The sequence below is a fragment of the Trichoplusia ni genome, chromosome 28 (genome assembly GCF_003590095.1).
Source record: "Trichoplusia ni isolate ovarian cell line Hi5 chromosome 28, tn1, whole genome shotgun sequence".
NCBI classification, from domain to species: Eukaryota; Metazoa; Arthropoda; class Insecta; order Lepidoptera; family Noctuidae; genus Trichoplusia; species Trichoplusia ni.
In genome coordinates this window covers 2,355,877-2,373,358 of record NC_039505.1, presented here as the reverse complement: position 1 = coordinate 2,373,358, position 17,482 = coordinate 2,355,877, and the positions used below count along the sequence as shown (strand labels likewise).

At 40.6% G+C, this 17,482-nt stretch overlaps 1 protein-coding gene and 1 pseudogene across 1 annotated transcript; one reads left to right on the top strand and one right to left on the bottom strand.

The window, feature by feature from the left end:
* Nucleotides 1–7,605: 7,605 nt before the first annotated feature.
* On the bottom strand, nt 7,606–8,376 carry LOC113506030. Its single transcript, XM_026888893.1, has one exon. It carries the CDS (start codon nt 8,374–8,376, stop codon nt 7,606–7,608), a length of 771 nt encoding a protein of 256 aa, XP_026744694.1.
* Nucleotides 8,377–9,579: 1,203 nt separating this feature from the next.
* LOC113506044 lies at nt 9,580–16,643 on the top strand (annotated as a pseudogene).
* Nucleotides 16,644–17,482: the final 839 nt, after the last annotated feature.

Genomic DNA, 17,482 nt, shown 5'->3' with positions numbered 1-17,482 from the left:
CTTGGAAACACCCGATGTGTGGACCAGCGCTTTGTCATGAAGCAGCAAGGTAAATATTTCATTTCGTGCATATCACATGGTAGAAGATAAATAATATATAAAACGCTGAAAGAATTGGTATTTTAAGTTGTTTTCGAATAGTTATCTTGGTGTTTTATGAGGCACAATCCTTAAAAATACTTTTTTTTTACTAAATTTAAAACAAAGGATCTTAAATCTTATTACCGTCTGCGTCCCTTTTCCCAGATTTTAGGAAATTACCAAATCCAGTTACAGAACTGCATTTGAAGAATGTCTTTTTTATTACTAATACGCATAATAGGATAGTTAATCTATTCATTGACGTTTTATTTCTTTATAAAGAACATATTTAAGCGGTTTTATACAACTTCGAAAAATGTCCCTACACTTTCTCATAATTACCATTCGACGGTACGCTCGATCCGATATTTTAATATTTACCCGACTTTGTGCACCGCGCTTCGCATTACGCATTTGGAGACACTCAACGCTCAGCCACTGAGCCGAACACAGGCATGAAAGACTACGAAACTTTAAGTTCGGTTAGGAATATTTCTGCATACCGTTCGTGTTATAAAAGGTATTTATACTAATTTTTATCAAATAATAATTTGACGAATGTAATCGGCAGAAGTTTCTTTATCCGCTGATAAACTCGAAAATGCTGTAATTATTTCAAAAAACGGTAATTTATAGAAAATATTTATGAATCTAATTACCATTCTTCTAATTACCATCGATTACCGTTCTTTTTTATTCGAATGGCAATGAGCTGCAACAAACGGTAATGATAATATTCTGTGATTCGATTCTGTATACACAGTATTTTTAGTTAACTTATATGTGATATGTCACGCGAATTTTTACAATATATTTTTAAATTTTATCAGTTGCATTTGGTTACTAGCACACAATTTTATTATCTAACTTGAAAAATAAAATTGTGCGCTAGTGCACAAACTAACCAAATAATGCACTTACCAAGATATTTATAAGATATTTACAAGATGTCAGAAGAGTATGGATTAAATTTGACACATGAATAGACCATGGTCTTTCAAATGGACATAGAGTACTTTTATCCTGGATCACAAACGAAGTTATGGGCAATAATTTGTAATATTATAAATAAAGAAATAAATAAATAAAAAATAAAGTTTATTAACACAAAAACCTTAACATACAAATTCTTACAATGCTCATAGGAACAAAAATCTTTGGAGGAAGAAAGGCTGCATAAATAGTGGAAAACCCTGCCTCCTAAACTAGGGGAACCCTGTGACTTAGGAGTCAGTGTTCTACTGTAACTTAGTGCACAAATAATCCTTTATGTGTATGTTATATTATAATGAACCTATAATGACCTGCTATAACTATGAATATGAATGTGTGTATGTAGGTATGTGTGTTTAAGGATGGTTATGTGGTTGTTAGGTGTGGTGTGGTTTTGTTGTGGTATGGTGTCTTGTGTTATGGTATGGTGTGTTGTGGTGTGGTGTATTAATGGCGGAGGGGGGTTGTATTAGTGAGAGGTGAGTTTGGTGAGTGTTCTTGTAGTGTTGTATGGTTTCAGTTTTGTAGAATAGTCTTTATTTTTAATTTTTAATTTTTTGTTTTTAAGTGCCTACATTATTATAGTTATAAGATCTTCTATACGAGAATAGTCTTGATCATACAGCCAGTTTTGTAGTTTAGCTTTAACTTCGTGTCTGTGCAAATTTGTATATGTTTATTCACTCTTCTGTAAATGAGCGAGCTTATAACATAAAGCTGGCGACTAGCGAAGGATGTTTTATATGGGACAGATGGGCATGCATATTTGGCTTTACGAGTGGTTGGATCTAATAAAAGAACCTGACAATGCTTTCTGAGGGTGGCATTAAGCACAAAGAGTTGCCGTATAGTAAGTACCCTGCATTCCGCATACAATTCATTAGTGGGATATCTATACGGTTTTCTGAGCATCACCTTAAGCCCAGCCCTCTGGGCACGTTCCAACCCAAGGAGTTTAGTCTTCGGCATGCCACCCCAAACCGGAATGCAATAGCTAATGACAGACTGGCAAAGTGCAAGATAGACCATTTTCAATGTTTTGTGGTCAGCGCAATGCCTTAGGGACTTGAAGATATATATAAGTTTCCTCACCCTTGACGTTAGGCTCTCAACTTGAGAGTACCACTTTAGTCCGTCATCAACTACTACACCCAGATATTTAGTTTGACTGTCACGTGATATTGGTGTACATGAACAGGAGGTGGAGCCAATGCAGGTATGAGCAAAAAGTTTCAAATAAGATGGTGCGTCGGTCCGTTGACTGATAGAGAAAGGAATATAATTGGTTTTAGACAAATTTAGTGATAGAAGGTTGTTTTGCAGCCACCTCATGACAATTTGTAGCGATTGTTCTGCATGATACTTCACGTCCGTCCATGAATCTCCATATACATACTACGATCGCAGTATCATCAGCATATGTGAAGATCTTGCTGTTGGGGAGCTCCAATTTGCAAAGGTCATTTATATACATTAGGAATAGCGTAGGTGATGATTTCTTTCCATCACTAATGTATGAATCAATCTTTACACGAAGTTTTCTGTTTTGAAGATAGCTCTTGAAATGGTCATGGGCTGTTCCTCGAATGCCAATGGCTTCCAATTTCGCCAGAAGAGTAGGAACAGAAACCGTATCGAACGCTTTCTGTAGGTCCAAGAATATTGAAAGGCATTTTCGATGATTGTCTAGATTCCTAGCAACAGTTTCTGTTAAGTCGGCAATCGCATCCTCTGTAGAAACACATTTCTTGAAACCATATTGGTTGTGCGCAATGACTTGTTGTTTGTACAGAAAGTTGAGTAGACGTCCATTTATTAACCTTTCCATAACCTTCGACATTGCTGAAAGAACCGAGATTGGTCTGTAATTATTCACGCAGTCTCTGTTCCCACCCTTGAACACTGGATGGACCAAGGCCTTCTTAAACGGTTCTGGAAAAATTCCTTTTTCGATTGATATATTAATGATATGTGTGATAACGGGTACAAGAGGTTTGCGACACATTTTAAGGAGAAAAGAAGATATTCCGTCCCATCCAGTGGCACTATCGTGTCTTAAATTCATGATGGTTGAGTCAAGCTCAGAATAGTCAACGGCAAGAATGACAAATGAATTAGGGGAGGAAGTTTTTGGCAGCGACAATGTCAGTGGGGGGGGGGTGCAATATTAGAGGCTAGGTCTGAGCCAATGTTGGCAAAGAACTTAGATACTTGATTGGCTGCACTGTAAGGGTCCGCACATGTTTTTAAAAGTTCTAGAGGAGGATCACATCTCTTTTTGGCATGTGTAATCTCTTTTATTTTATTCCAGAGTGTTCTAGGGTTACGTTTAGCTTTTTCCAATTCTGATATTTCATATGCAGTTTTAAGCTTCTTGAGCAGGTTGTTACAATTATTCGGTATCGTTTATAGGAGATTCGGACCATGTCATTATTGGGAGAGCTACGGGCTTTTTTGTGAAGATTATCACGATGCCGAATGCATCGTAATAGACCCGGAGTAATCCAGGCTTTAGATTTCTTGATGTTTAGGAACATTGATTATACGTGTATGTTTTTCCAGAATAGATTGAACTATGTTTTACTAGACAAGAAGCAGCTATATTAGGGTCTACCGTGTTAGTGACATGAGTGAAATCCTGTCCCTCCATATCCTTTATGACATTAGGATAATTATTTTTGGGGTCTTATAATCAGGAGCCTTCTGTTGCACTGAGTCTGATCTTCCACATATATTAGTAATGGAAGGTGATCCGTGATATGGGATTTCAAGACAAGTATATCAGTAGATTTATTGGATTTAAGGAGAACGTGATCAATACAATTATTTATTCTAGTGGGGAGGTAATGACCGTGGGTCTTCCGGCTTCCGTTTAGGGTTAGGTAATTAGCACATCGGTCATCTGTATTAGATGGTTTAATATCTATGTTAGCATCTCCGGTGGTATATACTGAAGTAGTATAGGACTCCGTTGGTATATGCTGGCTACAGTATACTACTTGCGTAGATAATACAGGTGGGTATAGCAGAAGCAATGAGGAATATGATGATAAGCGAAGGAATAAAATGCCAGGTGAAAGCGACAGAGTTATATTGCGGTAGCAAGACACAAGCGTAATGAATGAATCTTAGAAAATACACAGCTATTTATACTAAACATTATGATAAAAACGGCTCCCACTTGGCATATTTGCGCAGGAGTTTACGCCCTCTCATTAGCGTGGACAATAGATGAGTGCGCCGCCATCTTGCCTCATTAGTGCTTCGAACAAAGGATGCGCAGACGCCATGTCTTGGGAGGCGGCGCTAAGTTAACTTGTCGTCGCAAGGTGGGCGGAGCTTTCGAAACTTGTTTTGCACACGGCACGCTGTGACGTAAAATGGCGTGATCCTGTGCTGCGTTTAGTCGTGCGACTTACTCGCCACACCACTCCCCCGGCGAGACCGTGACTACGGGCGATAGTAGTTAGGAAATTTCACCGTCCTGCCGCTTCTTGTTTTTCTGACTATGTTATCAGGCTGAACTGGGTCTGAAGTCTGGCCTTGTCCTGGATCCAGTTCGTCTCTCGTCCTATATGCAGGTTTTACTCGGTCAATCGTCACCTTCTGTCTTTTTCCATTGACTTCGATGTCTACTGTCTTCTGGTCGCGAGCAAGGACCTTGTGTGGACCTGTATAAGGGGCCTGCAGTGATCTTCGACCTGGGCCTTCGCGTAGAAAGACGTGGGATGCCAGTGCTCAAGTCCTTCGGGATGTAGAAGGGTCGGCTGGAGCTCGTGTGCCACGACGTTGGTTGTGGCGTCAACTTGGTCATGTGGGCGCGTAACCTGTCTACCAGGTCACTCATGTCCACGGCATCCTTTGAGGCTTCTGTGAGGAACTGTCCAGGTAGGCGGAGTGGCTCACCGTAGACGAGTTCAGCGGTTGTTGCGCCTATGTCTTCTTTCCATGCGCTGCGTATGCCTAGTAGTACCCATGGAAGAACTTCTGTCCAGCTTGAATTCGCATGGCACATGATCGCGGCTTTCAATTGGCGGTGCAGTCTCTCAACGAGGCCGTTAGCTGCGGGGGTGATAAGAAGTGGTCAGATGGTGAGTGGCGCCTATCAGGGCGGCTAGGTTCTTGAAGGTGCGGCATTCAATTGCCGGCCTCGGTCCGTGGTGATATGTTCTGGACAGCCGAACCGGGCTATCCATCCAGTGGTGAGAGCAGTAGCACAGGTTTCTGCGGTAATGTCCTGCAGTGGGTACGCCTCAGGCCACCGTGTCGCGCGGTCGACAATCGTGAGGCAGTACCTGTAGTTAGAGGACAGTGGTAAGGGCCCAATTAAATCGAGGTGGATGTGGCGAAAACGTGCCGAAGGTGGTTTGAATGCCTGCAATGGGGCAGAGGTATGGCGTGTCACCTTACTCCTTTGACACGCTTCACATTCTTTTGCCATTTGTCTGCAGTCCTTTCTTACCCCCGGCCAAACAAACCTCTCAGTGACCAACCGGACACTTGCCTTACGCCCAGGATGGCTGAGGTTATGAAGAGACATGAACACCTGCTTGCGAAACGTTCTCGTTATAAATGGTCGTGGAATACACGTTACGTCGCAGTATATTTCGGTGTTGCATTCAGGTAGTTTCACCTTCCTCAGCTTCAAAGATGATCCGTCTTTTAGCAAGCTCTGCAGTTCGAGGTCGGTTTGCTGTTCCTTGGCCAGGGCCTGGTAATCCAAGGGTAGTTGGAGTTCATTGACGCGTGAAAGTGTGTCCGCAACAACGTTGTCCTTCCCAGGTATGTATCTGATATCTGTCGTAAATTGTCCTATATAATCCAGGTATCTGAATTGCCGGGGAGGGCAATTTGACCGTGGGCGTGCAAACGCAAATGTCAGCGGTTTATGGTCTGTTGTGACGTGGAACACGCGTGCCTCAACCATGAATCGGAAGTATCTGATGGCTTCGTATATTGCCAGAAGCTCACGGTCGTACGGGCTGTACTTCTTCTGCGATGGGCTGAGTTTCTTCGAAAAGAATGCCAGCGGCTGCCATCTCCCTTTGCTCCGCTGCTGAAGTACTGCGCCGATTGCTGTATCAGACGCATCCGTAAGTATGTTTAGCTCAGCGTGAGGGTCTGGATGCACTAAGAGTGTGGCTTCGGTGAGGCTCTGCTTGCAGCTGTTGAAAGCTTCTAGCAGCTCTGGTGTCATGATGATTGGATGTGATCCCTTGACTTTTGGACCTGCGAGCAGTTCGTTGAGAGGTGCCTGTTTTGAAGCAGCTTCAGGTATGAAACGGCGATAAAAGTTCAGCATCCCTAGGAATCGCCTCAGTTCTTTGACCGTCTTTGGCTCAGGGAAGTCTTGTATGGCTTGGACTTTGCATTCTGGAGGCTGTGTACCTGACGCAGAGACTTTGTATCCCAGGAATATCACCTCTGTTTGGCCAAAAATACACTTGCTAGTATTTAATAAGACGCCGTATTTGACCAACCTTTCGAACAGTAGTCTGAGGTGTTGTTCGTGCTGATGGATATCCTTGCTGAACACCAGTATATCGTCAAGATATCCATAACAAAAGGTTAGGTCTCGCAGAACTTCGTCCATGAACCTTTGGAAAGTCTGTGCGGCGTTTCTGAGTCCAAAGGTCATGTAGGGAAATTCAAATAGGCCAAATGGAGTTGTTATCGCCGTCTTAGGTATGTCTTCTTCAGAGACGGGAATTTGGTTGTATGCCTTCACCAAATCTATCGTGGAGAAGATAGTGCTGCCCGCCAACTCGTGGGTGAAGTCCTGCAGGTGTCTGATAGGATAGACGTCCGGGATGGTCCGTGCGTTCAATGCGCGGTAGTCACCGCATGGACGCCATCCGTCATTCTTCTTGGGCGCTAAGTGCAGTGGTGAGGACCAGGCGCTTTCCGAAGGGCGTGCCGTCCCGTTTTGCAGCATCTCCTCAAACTCTCGCTTTGCTATCTTGAGGCGTTGTGGATCCAAACGACGAGGACGATTAGAGACAGGGGGTCCCGGCGTAGTGCGTATATGGTGCAGTGTCTTGTGCTTCGGTACCCCTGGCTTTCCAGTGGGACGAGTGAGGTCTGGATACTCCTTCAAGATGCGGTGGTAGTTGCTAACTTCGGTGATGGTGCGAACAGATGATATGGCTTCTGTTGGTTCGTACTGTGGTGCCTGAGTTGCAAGGGACGTCAGGTTGTCTATGAGGCGCTGGTTTCGGCAGTCGACAATCAGATTGTAGTAAGCCAAAAAGTCGACTCCGATTATGGGCTTGGTGACGTCGGCAACTATGAATCGCCACGTGAACTCGCGGCGGAGTCCAAAGTTGAGTGTTAGGGGATGAAATCCATATGTGCTGATAACTGACCCGTTGGCTGCAAACAACTCGTATTTTGTCTTCATGCGTGGTCCCCGTACAGCGGATCGTGGAAATACACACAGGTCTGAACCCGTATCTATAAGAAACTGTATCTTAGTGCTGCGATCCGTAATGAACAGGCGGCTCGATATTGCATGGCAGTCAATATCCGCCTTTAGTGGCTGCCTTGGTGGTTTAACGCCTTCTTATTATAGGCACATGGTTCTGTACATCTGCGGGCTTTGTCGCCAAATCGGCTGTGGTAGTAACAGTACCGGTTGTCTCTCGTGCGGGATTGTGATCGGTGGCGGTTCTGGTTAAACCTTCCTCCAGAACGGGAACGGGAAGATCGGTGACGTAACTGCGAGCTCATAACCTCAAGTTTTCGTGATAGCTCAGCCACTGTTTGTGTCAACGCTTCGATAGCGCTGCTTTGTTGGCTCGTTGCGGGCTGTGAGCTAGCTACTTGCCCAGGCACTGGCATGCTAGTAGCAGCTACTTGCGCGGTTACTGGAACGATGTCATTGATGCGGTCTACTAATTCTGCTACTTCTTCTAGGCTGGAGTTTGCTTGCATCGTGACTATAGTTTGGAGGTTCGCCGGCAACCTACTGCACCAAATTGATCTGATGAAGTCGGTCGGGACAGTGGGTCCAGCCAGTTGCTGCAGGTGGCGGAGAAATTGGGTGGGTTTCCTGTCTCCTAACTCCTCATGCATGAGTAGCTGCTTAATCTTCCTTTCCTGTGAGGCGGACAATCGTTTAATAAGCTCTGCTTTCAGTTTCTCGTATCTGCCGGTGGAGGGGGGATTCACTATGAGGTCACGTACTTGAGCTGAATGTTGTGGCTCGAGCTGCGCCAGCACGTAATAAAACTTCGTGTTGTCTGTAAATGTTGGAGAGAACGAACTGGCCCTCAAGCTGCGCGAACCATAATTGTGGATCATCTGCGTTGAAGGCTGGTGTCTTGACCCCCACTCGGTATGTCATGAAGAAATCCTTGTCCTCTTCTTTGTTGTCCACCATAATTGATGTTTACCAGGCTTCGAGTTTCTATACTTCAATCCGGATCACGTCGGGGTCACCAGTGAAGTAGTATAGGACTCCGTTGGTATATGCTGGCTACAGTATACTACTTGCGTAGATAATACAGGTGGGTATAGCAGAAGCAATGAGGAATATGATGATAAGCGAAGGAATAAAATGCCAGGTGAAAGCGACAGAGTTATATTGCGGTAGCAAGACACAAGCGTAATGAATGAATCTTAGAAAATACACAGCTATTTATACTAAACATTATGATAAAAAACGGCTCCCACTTGGCATATTTGCGCAGGAGTTTACGCCCTCTCATTAGCGTGGACAATAGATGAGTGCGCCGCCATCTTGCCTCATTAGTGCTTCGAACAAAGGATGCGCAGACGCCATGTCTTGGGAGGCGGCACTAAGTTAACTTGTCGTCGCAAGGTGGGCGGAGCTTTCGAAACTTGTTTTGCACACGGCACGCTGTGACGTAAAATGGCGTGATCCTGTGCTGTGTTTAGTCGTGCGACTTACTCGCCACAGTAATGTAATGAATTATTCCTGTTGATTAGTTTATGATTATTACTGAAATACACTGGGCAACCATAATCATAAATCTAATCATATTGAAATCTCAATAACTTGTTGATCTGCCTAATCTAATTGTTAAGATTAGCGCAAGGTTTATTGATTTAGCGTTTATAAACAGTGGGGACATTTTTCTAATGTAATAAATGGACTGTCAAATCTAACTGTCTCTTTTAAAAATCTTTAATATTATATTATGATTTTAGTATTTGAATTGAGAATATGAGTAACGGATAACACAGAACAAAATAATGTCCCGCTGTAGTACTTAAGTATTTATTTAATTTCATATTATTCAGCTAATTAAGTATCTTCAGCCTGTAAAATTGTATAATCTAGTTTTTTCAGTTGTGATTCTTGCCACACAATATATTGCAGTGTCCTTTATTATACTTTAACAGTACAATCAATGTAATTTCTATTCAATGATGTATTTAATGAGCACAAGTTTAGTATGAATAGGTTAAAAACAATTGTTCAAATATATCAATGCAAATAAGAACTGTGTGTATTTGTGTAAGCTGACTTCATTAACAGTAAAATGTAATCTATTTGACTTGTTTAGTACTGTAACGACTTGGCGCGAACAAGGACTGCTGGAGGGGACGAAAATGATGCATCAGCAATCCATGATGGTTGGCGATATGATTCCTGTACACTCTGAGATACCCGTGCATGTTGAGGAGATGAATAACGCAAACTTTGAAAATAATGCTTCTTACGCATACGACGATCTATTCCCGGCTTTGCCGCACTCGCAGCCGCCGGTTCAACGCAGCATTCAACAAACTACAAACAAGCTTCGCGTTGGATCGTCACTGCATACCCAGGTGAACATTAAACTTGATTAAATTTATAGATAACACTCATTTATAGGTCAAGAAGTCCATATTTTCGAATGTGAAGTTGACATATTGTGTAGAGGAAAAACACGTCGTATAAATGTTATATTATTTTAAAGTCATTACTTTGTACTTTCACTTAAACTCATAAGTCAAAGTAGGTACACGTGGACGACACATGTGCGTTAAATCTTACGTAATCAGTAATAGCTATTGATAAGTAGTATGTTTTGTAATAATATAACAGTTCTTTCAGATAATAAAAACCAAATGAGTTGATAAGTAAAATATCTCTTTTAAGTTTTAATATTATAAGACTACTAATTTGTCTAATTACATTTCATTTTTAAGCTATCTTATCAATTTTGACACTACTGAAATCAAACTAAATTATATTATATTTATCTCAAGCTAGTAATTATGAAGAAGTACAAGATTATGGTTTCCTTTTAGGTGTTCCATGTGCCATATGAAGAGAGAAAACTTGATAATGCTAACACTTTCGGCGAAGGCGAGTCATTGAGAACCTGTCAATCTATTACTAAAGATACCGGCGCCCATATTGAAATATCTACCAGCAAGGATGGCAGTTTGACTTTTCTGATAACTGGCAAACATAGTGCTGTTCTTGATGCTCGGCGCCTCATCTTGACCCACTTCCAACAACAGGTACAAGAAACATGAAAAAAAGTCTATAACTTGTATTTACTACAGCCATTTCGAATTTTTATATTCAAATTCATTATTTCTAGGCAAGCAAGCAGGTTAACATTCCTAAGGAACACCACCGATGGATCTTAGGAAAACAAGGCCAAAAGCTGAAGGAATTGGAAAAGGTCACCGCTACTAAAATCAGTGTCCCTGGCATTGCAGACACTAGTGAGACTATCACTATAACTGGCACCAAGGAGGGCATTGAAAAAGCTGAACATGAAATCCGAGTCTGTTCTGAAGAACAGGTGAATATATATATTTAGTTTTTTATGACTATTATTTATTTGCAAGACTTTTTACCTTAAAAATGATAGTTAGCAAGTATCACTTATTTAATTTATTATTATTATTCTCTAGTCGCGCAAAGCTTTGGAGCGTATCAAGATCCCGAAGATCTACCACCCGTTCATCCAGGGCCCTTACGGCGAGCGTGCGTCGGCGCTTAGCGCTGAGACCGGAGCTCGCATTCACATCCCGCCCGCGTCCACGCAAAGCGATGAGATCGTTATTGCTGGCGAGAAAAATGGAGTGCTTGCTGCTAAAGCGCAAATCGAGCAAATTTATGAGGAGATGGTAAATATACCTACTGTTAAATTTGCTGTTTTTATATGAGTTACCCACAGACAATACATTGCAACTTTCGAAGATTGATCTTTATTACTTGGCAATGCAATATTAATAGTAAATATTTATTATCAGGTCAAGAAATGTTCAACAGTGCGTGTTGAAGTACCCAAATCTCAGCACAAATACGTAATTGGCGCTCGTGGAACAACTATCCAAGAGATTTTGAAGGAGACTGAAGTGTCTGTGGAGATGCCTCCTCCAGACTCACCTACTGGAACTATCACTCTACATGGCCCTCACAACAAAATCGGCCTTGGTAAATAACTTGTCATTGTATAAAAAAATATTTATACCTACATATAGAATGTGTCTTAGCACTTCATTTTTTTTTTGTTTAACAGCTCTCTCAAAAGTCTGTGAAAAAGCGAACTCTGTTAAAACTGCAACTGTTGATGCTCCCACATGGATCCATAAGTATATAATTGGAAAGCATGGTTCTAACATTAAAAAGATAACTCAAGACTTCTCAAAGGTTAGTATATTGTCTTTATTAAGTGACTACCTGTACAGGAGAACTACGTACTGCCCAACCGTCGACGATGAAGGCAGACAAAAATTGGTACAAATACAAATATTTCAAGACTAAAATAAGACAAATACTGGTTTAGCCGTTCTCAAGTTATAGCAAGTCTATCTTTAATATTCATTTCTAGATGCTTCTATTTACATTTAAATTTGCCTGCAGGTACATGTTGATATAACTCACTCTGAAGATAAGGTGAAGATTGATGGTCCCCCTGAGGAAGTGGAACGTGCACAAGTTGAGTTAGATGACTTTGTGAAGAACTTGCTTGCTACCCTGACTTACGTCGAACTGTCGGTTGATCCCAAATTCTTCAAGCATATTATTGGCAAGAATGGAACTAACAGTAGGTTTACTAATAAATTAATTCAATTATGTTTCATTTTGTGATACAAATACTCAAGTAACCTTTTATTTACAGTTAATAGACTGAAGGATGAGACTGGGGTAGTTATTAACATTATTGAAAACGAAGGCAACAATATTATTCGCATCGAAGGTAGCCATCAAGGAGTTGCCGATGCTGAGAGGGAACTAAGAGAAATGGTCATGAAATTGGAAAATGAAAGAACTAAGGAAGTCTATGTCGACCATAGATACATCAAATCTCTTATTGGAGTCCGAGGAGAAAAGATTAAGGAACTTCGTGAGAAGTTCGAGCGCGTGCTTATTTCCTTGCCCGATCAGGGACAAAAGAGGAGTCCTATCAAGTTAAGGGGACCTCAGGAAGACATTGAGAGATGTGAAAAGTATTTGCACAAGATCATCAAAGAAATAGCGGAGTCTTCCTATGTCCAAGAAGTACCGATTTTCAAGCAGTTCCACAAGTTTATTATCGGCAAAGGTGGTGCTAATTTAAGGAAAATCCGAGATGAAACTCAAACTGTGATTGATCTTCCAGCCGAAGGCGATGATAGCGATGTTATTACCGTGAGAGGTAAACGTGAAAATGTTGAAGATGCTGTTAAAAGGATTCAACAGATACACAATGAAAAAGCCAATGTTGTAACAGAGGAAGTCACTATTGCGCCTAAGTATTACAATTCTCTTATTGGAGCTGGTGGCAAACTTATTCATTCCATTATGGAAAGAGTGTGGTGGAGTTCTTATTAAGTTCCCACCTGCAGAGAGTGACAGCGACAAGGTTGTTATTAAAGGACCTATCGAAGATGTCGAGAAAGCTAAACAGCAAATTATTGGCCCACGCGTCCGAACGTGAACTGACGTCACACACGCTCACGTTCGCGCCAAGCCTGAACACCACAAATTCTTGATTGGCAAGAATGGTGCAAACATCAAGAAGATTCGGGAGCAGACTGGCGCTCGAATCATCTTCCCGACTGGAGAAAGATGAAGATAAGGAAGCTATATTCATTATTGGTAAGCTGCGCATTTTCTGTTTGATTTAAAGACCAAACTTGTTATGAGTAATTTCTAATAAATATTTTATAATCTAGGTCGCGAAGAGCAAGTTGAGGCAGCCCGCAAGCAGCTAGAGTCAGCGGTGGCCGAAATCAGCAACGTGTCCGAGGGCGAGATGTCGGTGGCCCGCGCCATCACCGCCACTTCGTGGCACGACGCGGCGAGGTGTTACGCCGCATCGGCCGACGACTGCGGCGGCGTGCAGATCTCCTTCCCGCGCCAGGGCGTCAACAGCGACCGAGTCGTGCTCAAGGGACCGAAGGACTGCATTGAGGCCGCCAAGATTCGCATCAACGAAATAATTGAAGATTTGGAAGCTAAGGTACGCATTTATCGAGTAGTATTCTAAGAACACTTTTATTTCTCGATATTTTAATACGAGATTGACTTTATGCAACTCAAAACGTGCTATATTTTATCATATTACTGATTGAACTGACAAACATTGTTTTTCCATAAACATTATTTGTATTGAAAAATTTGTGTACAAAACAAAAAATGTTTAAAAAAATTGTTCATGATGGACAGCCCTTATCATTTAGGAGTATAAAAATTATGTCGGTTACATAATTTTATACTCCTAAATGATAATTCACAGACCTACTGTTTTGCATTTAAAAATTGGTCTATCCATGTCAAAAGAGTAGACATGTGACAGACAGTAACAGAAATGGTGACATGAGATTTTTTTGGATATAAATATACATAAGTACTGATTTCTACTTTCTACTATCAGGTGACTATCGAGTGTGTAATTCCTCAAAGGCACCATCGTACAGTGATGGGGGCCCGTGGTGCTAAAGTCAAGGATATTACCGCCGAACACGACGTCCAAATTAAATTCCCCGAACGCGACTCAACTGAAGGAGCTGACGTGCCTGTCAAGGACGATGATAATTCTGAACCAGGCCCTAATGATATAATTAGAATTACTGGCCGCCCAGAAAATTGCGAGGCAGCTAAAAAAGCTCTACTTGAGCAGGTATTGTAATTTATGTTTTTATTTGTTGTTTGTAACAAAATTAGTATGTCTTACTAGTGCTGTCTAAAAAACATATTTCTTTTACTTTGAATTAGGTGCCAATACAATTGATGTTGAAGTTCCGAATGAACTGCATCGATTGCTTGCTGGACAGAAGAGAAGAGAACTGATGCAGACTTATGATGTTCATATTCTGCTCCCACCAAATGACGACACCAGTGACTTGGTTAAGGTAATTAAAATAATCATTTGTTAGTCTTTTAATGCTAAGTTTGTATAAGAAATTATGATAAATGATTTATAAAAAAATGTTGTTTATATCTCAAATTTATGATTATACAGGTGACAGGCACACCAACTAATGTTGAGAAAGCCAAAGTTGCCCTGACAGAAAAAATTGTTGACATGGAAAAAGAGAAAGAGGATAGAATTCTCAGGTAAGACTTAGATTAACTTTCGATTAATTAACTTTATAGTTTACTAGCTGTTGCCCGCGACTTCGTCCACGTGGTTAGAAGATCTTGAACCGTTTTTCCCACATTTTCCATTGTATCTTCGCTCCTATTAGTCGCAGCGTCATGTTATATAGCCTTCCTTGATAAATGGTCTATTCAACACAAAAAATAATTTTTCAATTCGAGCAGTAGTTCCTGAGATTAGCGCGTTCAAACAAACAAACTCTTCACTTATAATATTATTAAAAGTATAGATTGACACAATAATATATATATATTTTTTAACAAAACAAAAATTATTACATAAGGTCGGATTGACATTTTATAATCTGCCTACAATAAATTGGCCTTTTTGGTTGATGTCCTCGAATGAGATATATCGGATTTTTTGTCTCTTATGTGCGTGATACATAAAATATGTAAATTATTACCATCAATAAATTATTAAAATTTGACGAAATAAAAACAGCTACAGTGTAATTAGTTCAGTTACTGTTACTGAAAAGAAGGTTAACAAAGGTGGTGTATCTTTTTGCCTAAAAACACATTAAAACAAACACAAAGATTACCAAACCAAATATGCCATTACCACTTCATTTATTTATTTAATATTAGCCGTAGTAATTTAATTGCTCGAAAATGCACACGTAAACCACGGTATTTTGTTTAAAACTAAAATTATTTCGGTCCATTAAGTAAATCAATTGGGAAATGTTCGAGCTTAAAATTGAATTCACGTCACTTAATTGTTCTTGACAACCATGTCATTCAAAAAGGTCATGATAGATCAGACTCAGTATAAACAAACAACATAATAATACCAAAAATTTTACTTTTAGGTCTTATGAACTGAAATTCAAAGTGGATCCTGAATACCATCCTTTGGTGATTGGTAAAGGAGGATCCGTTATTACCAAAATTCGCACTGATTATGGAGTACAAATAAATTTGCCTAAACGTGGCGAGCCTGATGATGATGTAATCACAATTCAGGGTTATGAAGACAAAGCTCAGCAAGCCAAGGAAGCCATTATGGCTATTGTCCATCAACTGGTCAGTTCATATTCATGTAACTAATAAAATATTCATATTTCGAATAAAAATATTATGTTTATTTCAAAACGAATTACATATATAAACTCTAATCTTTATACAGGACAACCAATGCGCGAAGAGGTGGATATCGATCCACGAGTTCACAGGAGGCTCATTGGTCTCAGGGGCAAAAACATCCGACGTATTATGGATGACTATAAGGTTGATATTCGGTTCCCGAAACAGGGTGACGACAGCATCGTTGTTATAACAGGAGACGAAGAGAATGTACTTGATGCTAAGGACCAATCTTCTAAACTTAGCTGAAGAATATGTAAGTGTTGCCAAATATTTTACCCGAAATAATGTAACAATGAAAGAGACTATTCACATTATTTGCACTCGTAAACAGATGCAGGACGTGGCTGATCGTTACACGCGTCCGGCCGCACCGTCGCTCGGAGACTTCGGCGACGTGTTAGGGGAGCGGGAGGCCGCCAATGCTGCGGCAGGAGCGGCCGCAGCGGCGTCGGCCGCCGCGCCCGGCACTGCCGGCTTCGTGGTAAAGGGCGGGCCGTGGGAGCAGCGCGCGCCCGACACGGCGTCCACGCAGGAGTTCCCCACAATGCCGGGGGCCCGCGGGCTGCCGCACCCGCCGCGCCCGCGCCCACCGCCGCCTGGGGCCCGCGCCGTTAATTGCGCTAATCAGCTCGCCTTATGTACTCGCATGTGTGCATACTTTTAAGCCTATAGTGTAAAAGTGGAGTGCGCCGCGTTTATTTCGGCTGTAACGTCCCAACGCGACGATAATGCGACTGATCACGTCTCATTGTCTTCGCTTTGCGACATCTGCTATTCATCCATGTAATCTTGAAACTTACAGATGTATCTGGTACTCACTCATAATAATATGGAATAGAGGAGTCTACTGTATAACGATTTACTTGTGATTTATTCGATAAGTTTGTCATTGTTGATGGCGATCTTTTCGAATTATTAATAATATGAGGTTGAGCCGAACCATTTTTATTGTAATAAGTATTCGGTTACATTATTTCGTTATTTTTATGAAATATTATTATATATGTATCTATGAGTAATGCCATTCTAATAAGTTGTTATTTACTTTGATATTATAATAAATACACGTTGATGTATTTTTAATTTATGCATCTTTATAGAATGCATAATAAACTGATTCCGTGTACTTATTTAAAATAAAATTATAATGAAATTTCTATTTTTCATACATAATAGTTTTCACGATTTTTATCATGTTTATAATGTTGCCTATAAAAATAATGAATCAATAAATAATAAGACAAGAATGAATATTTTTACAAAATAATGTGTATATAGTAAATTGTGTTTGAAAATATTAATAAAATCTTTTACATGAATACAACATTATTTATGTTTATTTTATTCGAATCCTGTTTCGATCAAATCAAATCGTTTATTTGTTATACTTGCAGCTATTCATCCCTACTAATATTATAAATGCGCAATAACTCTGTCTGTCTGTCTGTTACGCTTTCACTTCTAAACCACTGAACTGATTTTAATGAAATTTGGTACAGAGATAGAGTTTACTTTGAGAAAGAACATAGGATAGTTTTCATCCCGGACTTTTGAAGAGTTCTCTTGGGAACGAGATATAACCGACCTCGACGCGGGCAAAAAAAGCTAGTTAAGAATAATGTTCATTCCATAATCAGCCACTTGGGCATATAAATTTTATTGAATATTAATATGATGAAACATAGTATTCTAGTGATTACATATATATATATATAATGTAAATATTTACTTTTTTTCGCTAGCATGTATAAATGTGACATA

What these genes read in the sequence shown, in the direction of transcription:
- LOC113506030 (XM_026888893.1), bottom strand. Translation starts at nt 8,376, where the DNA reads ATGATCCACAATTATGGTTCGCGCAGCTTGAGGGCCAGTTCGTTCTCT.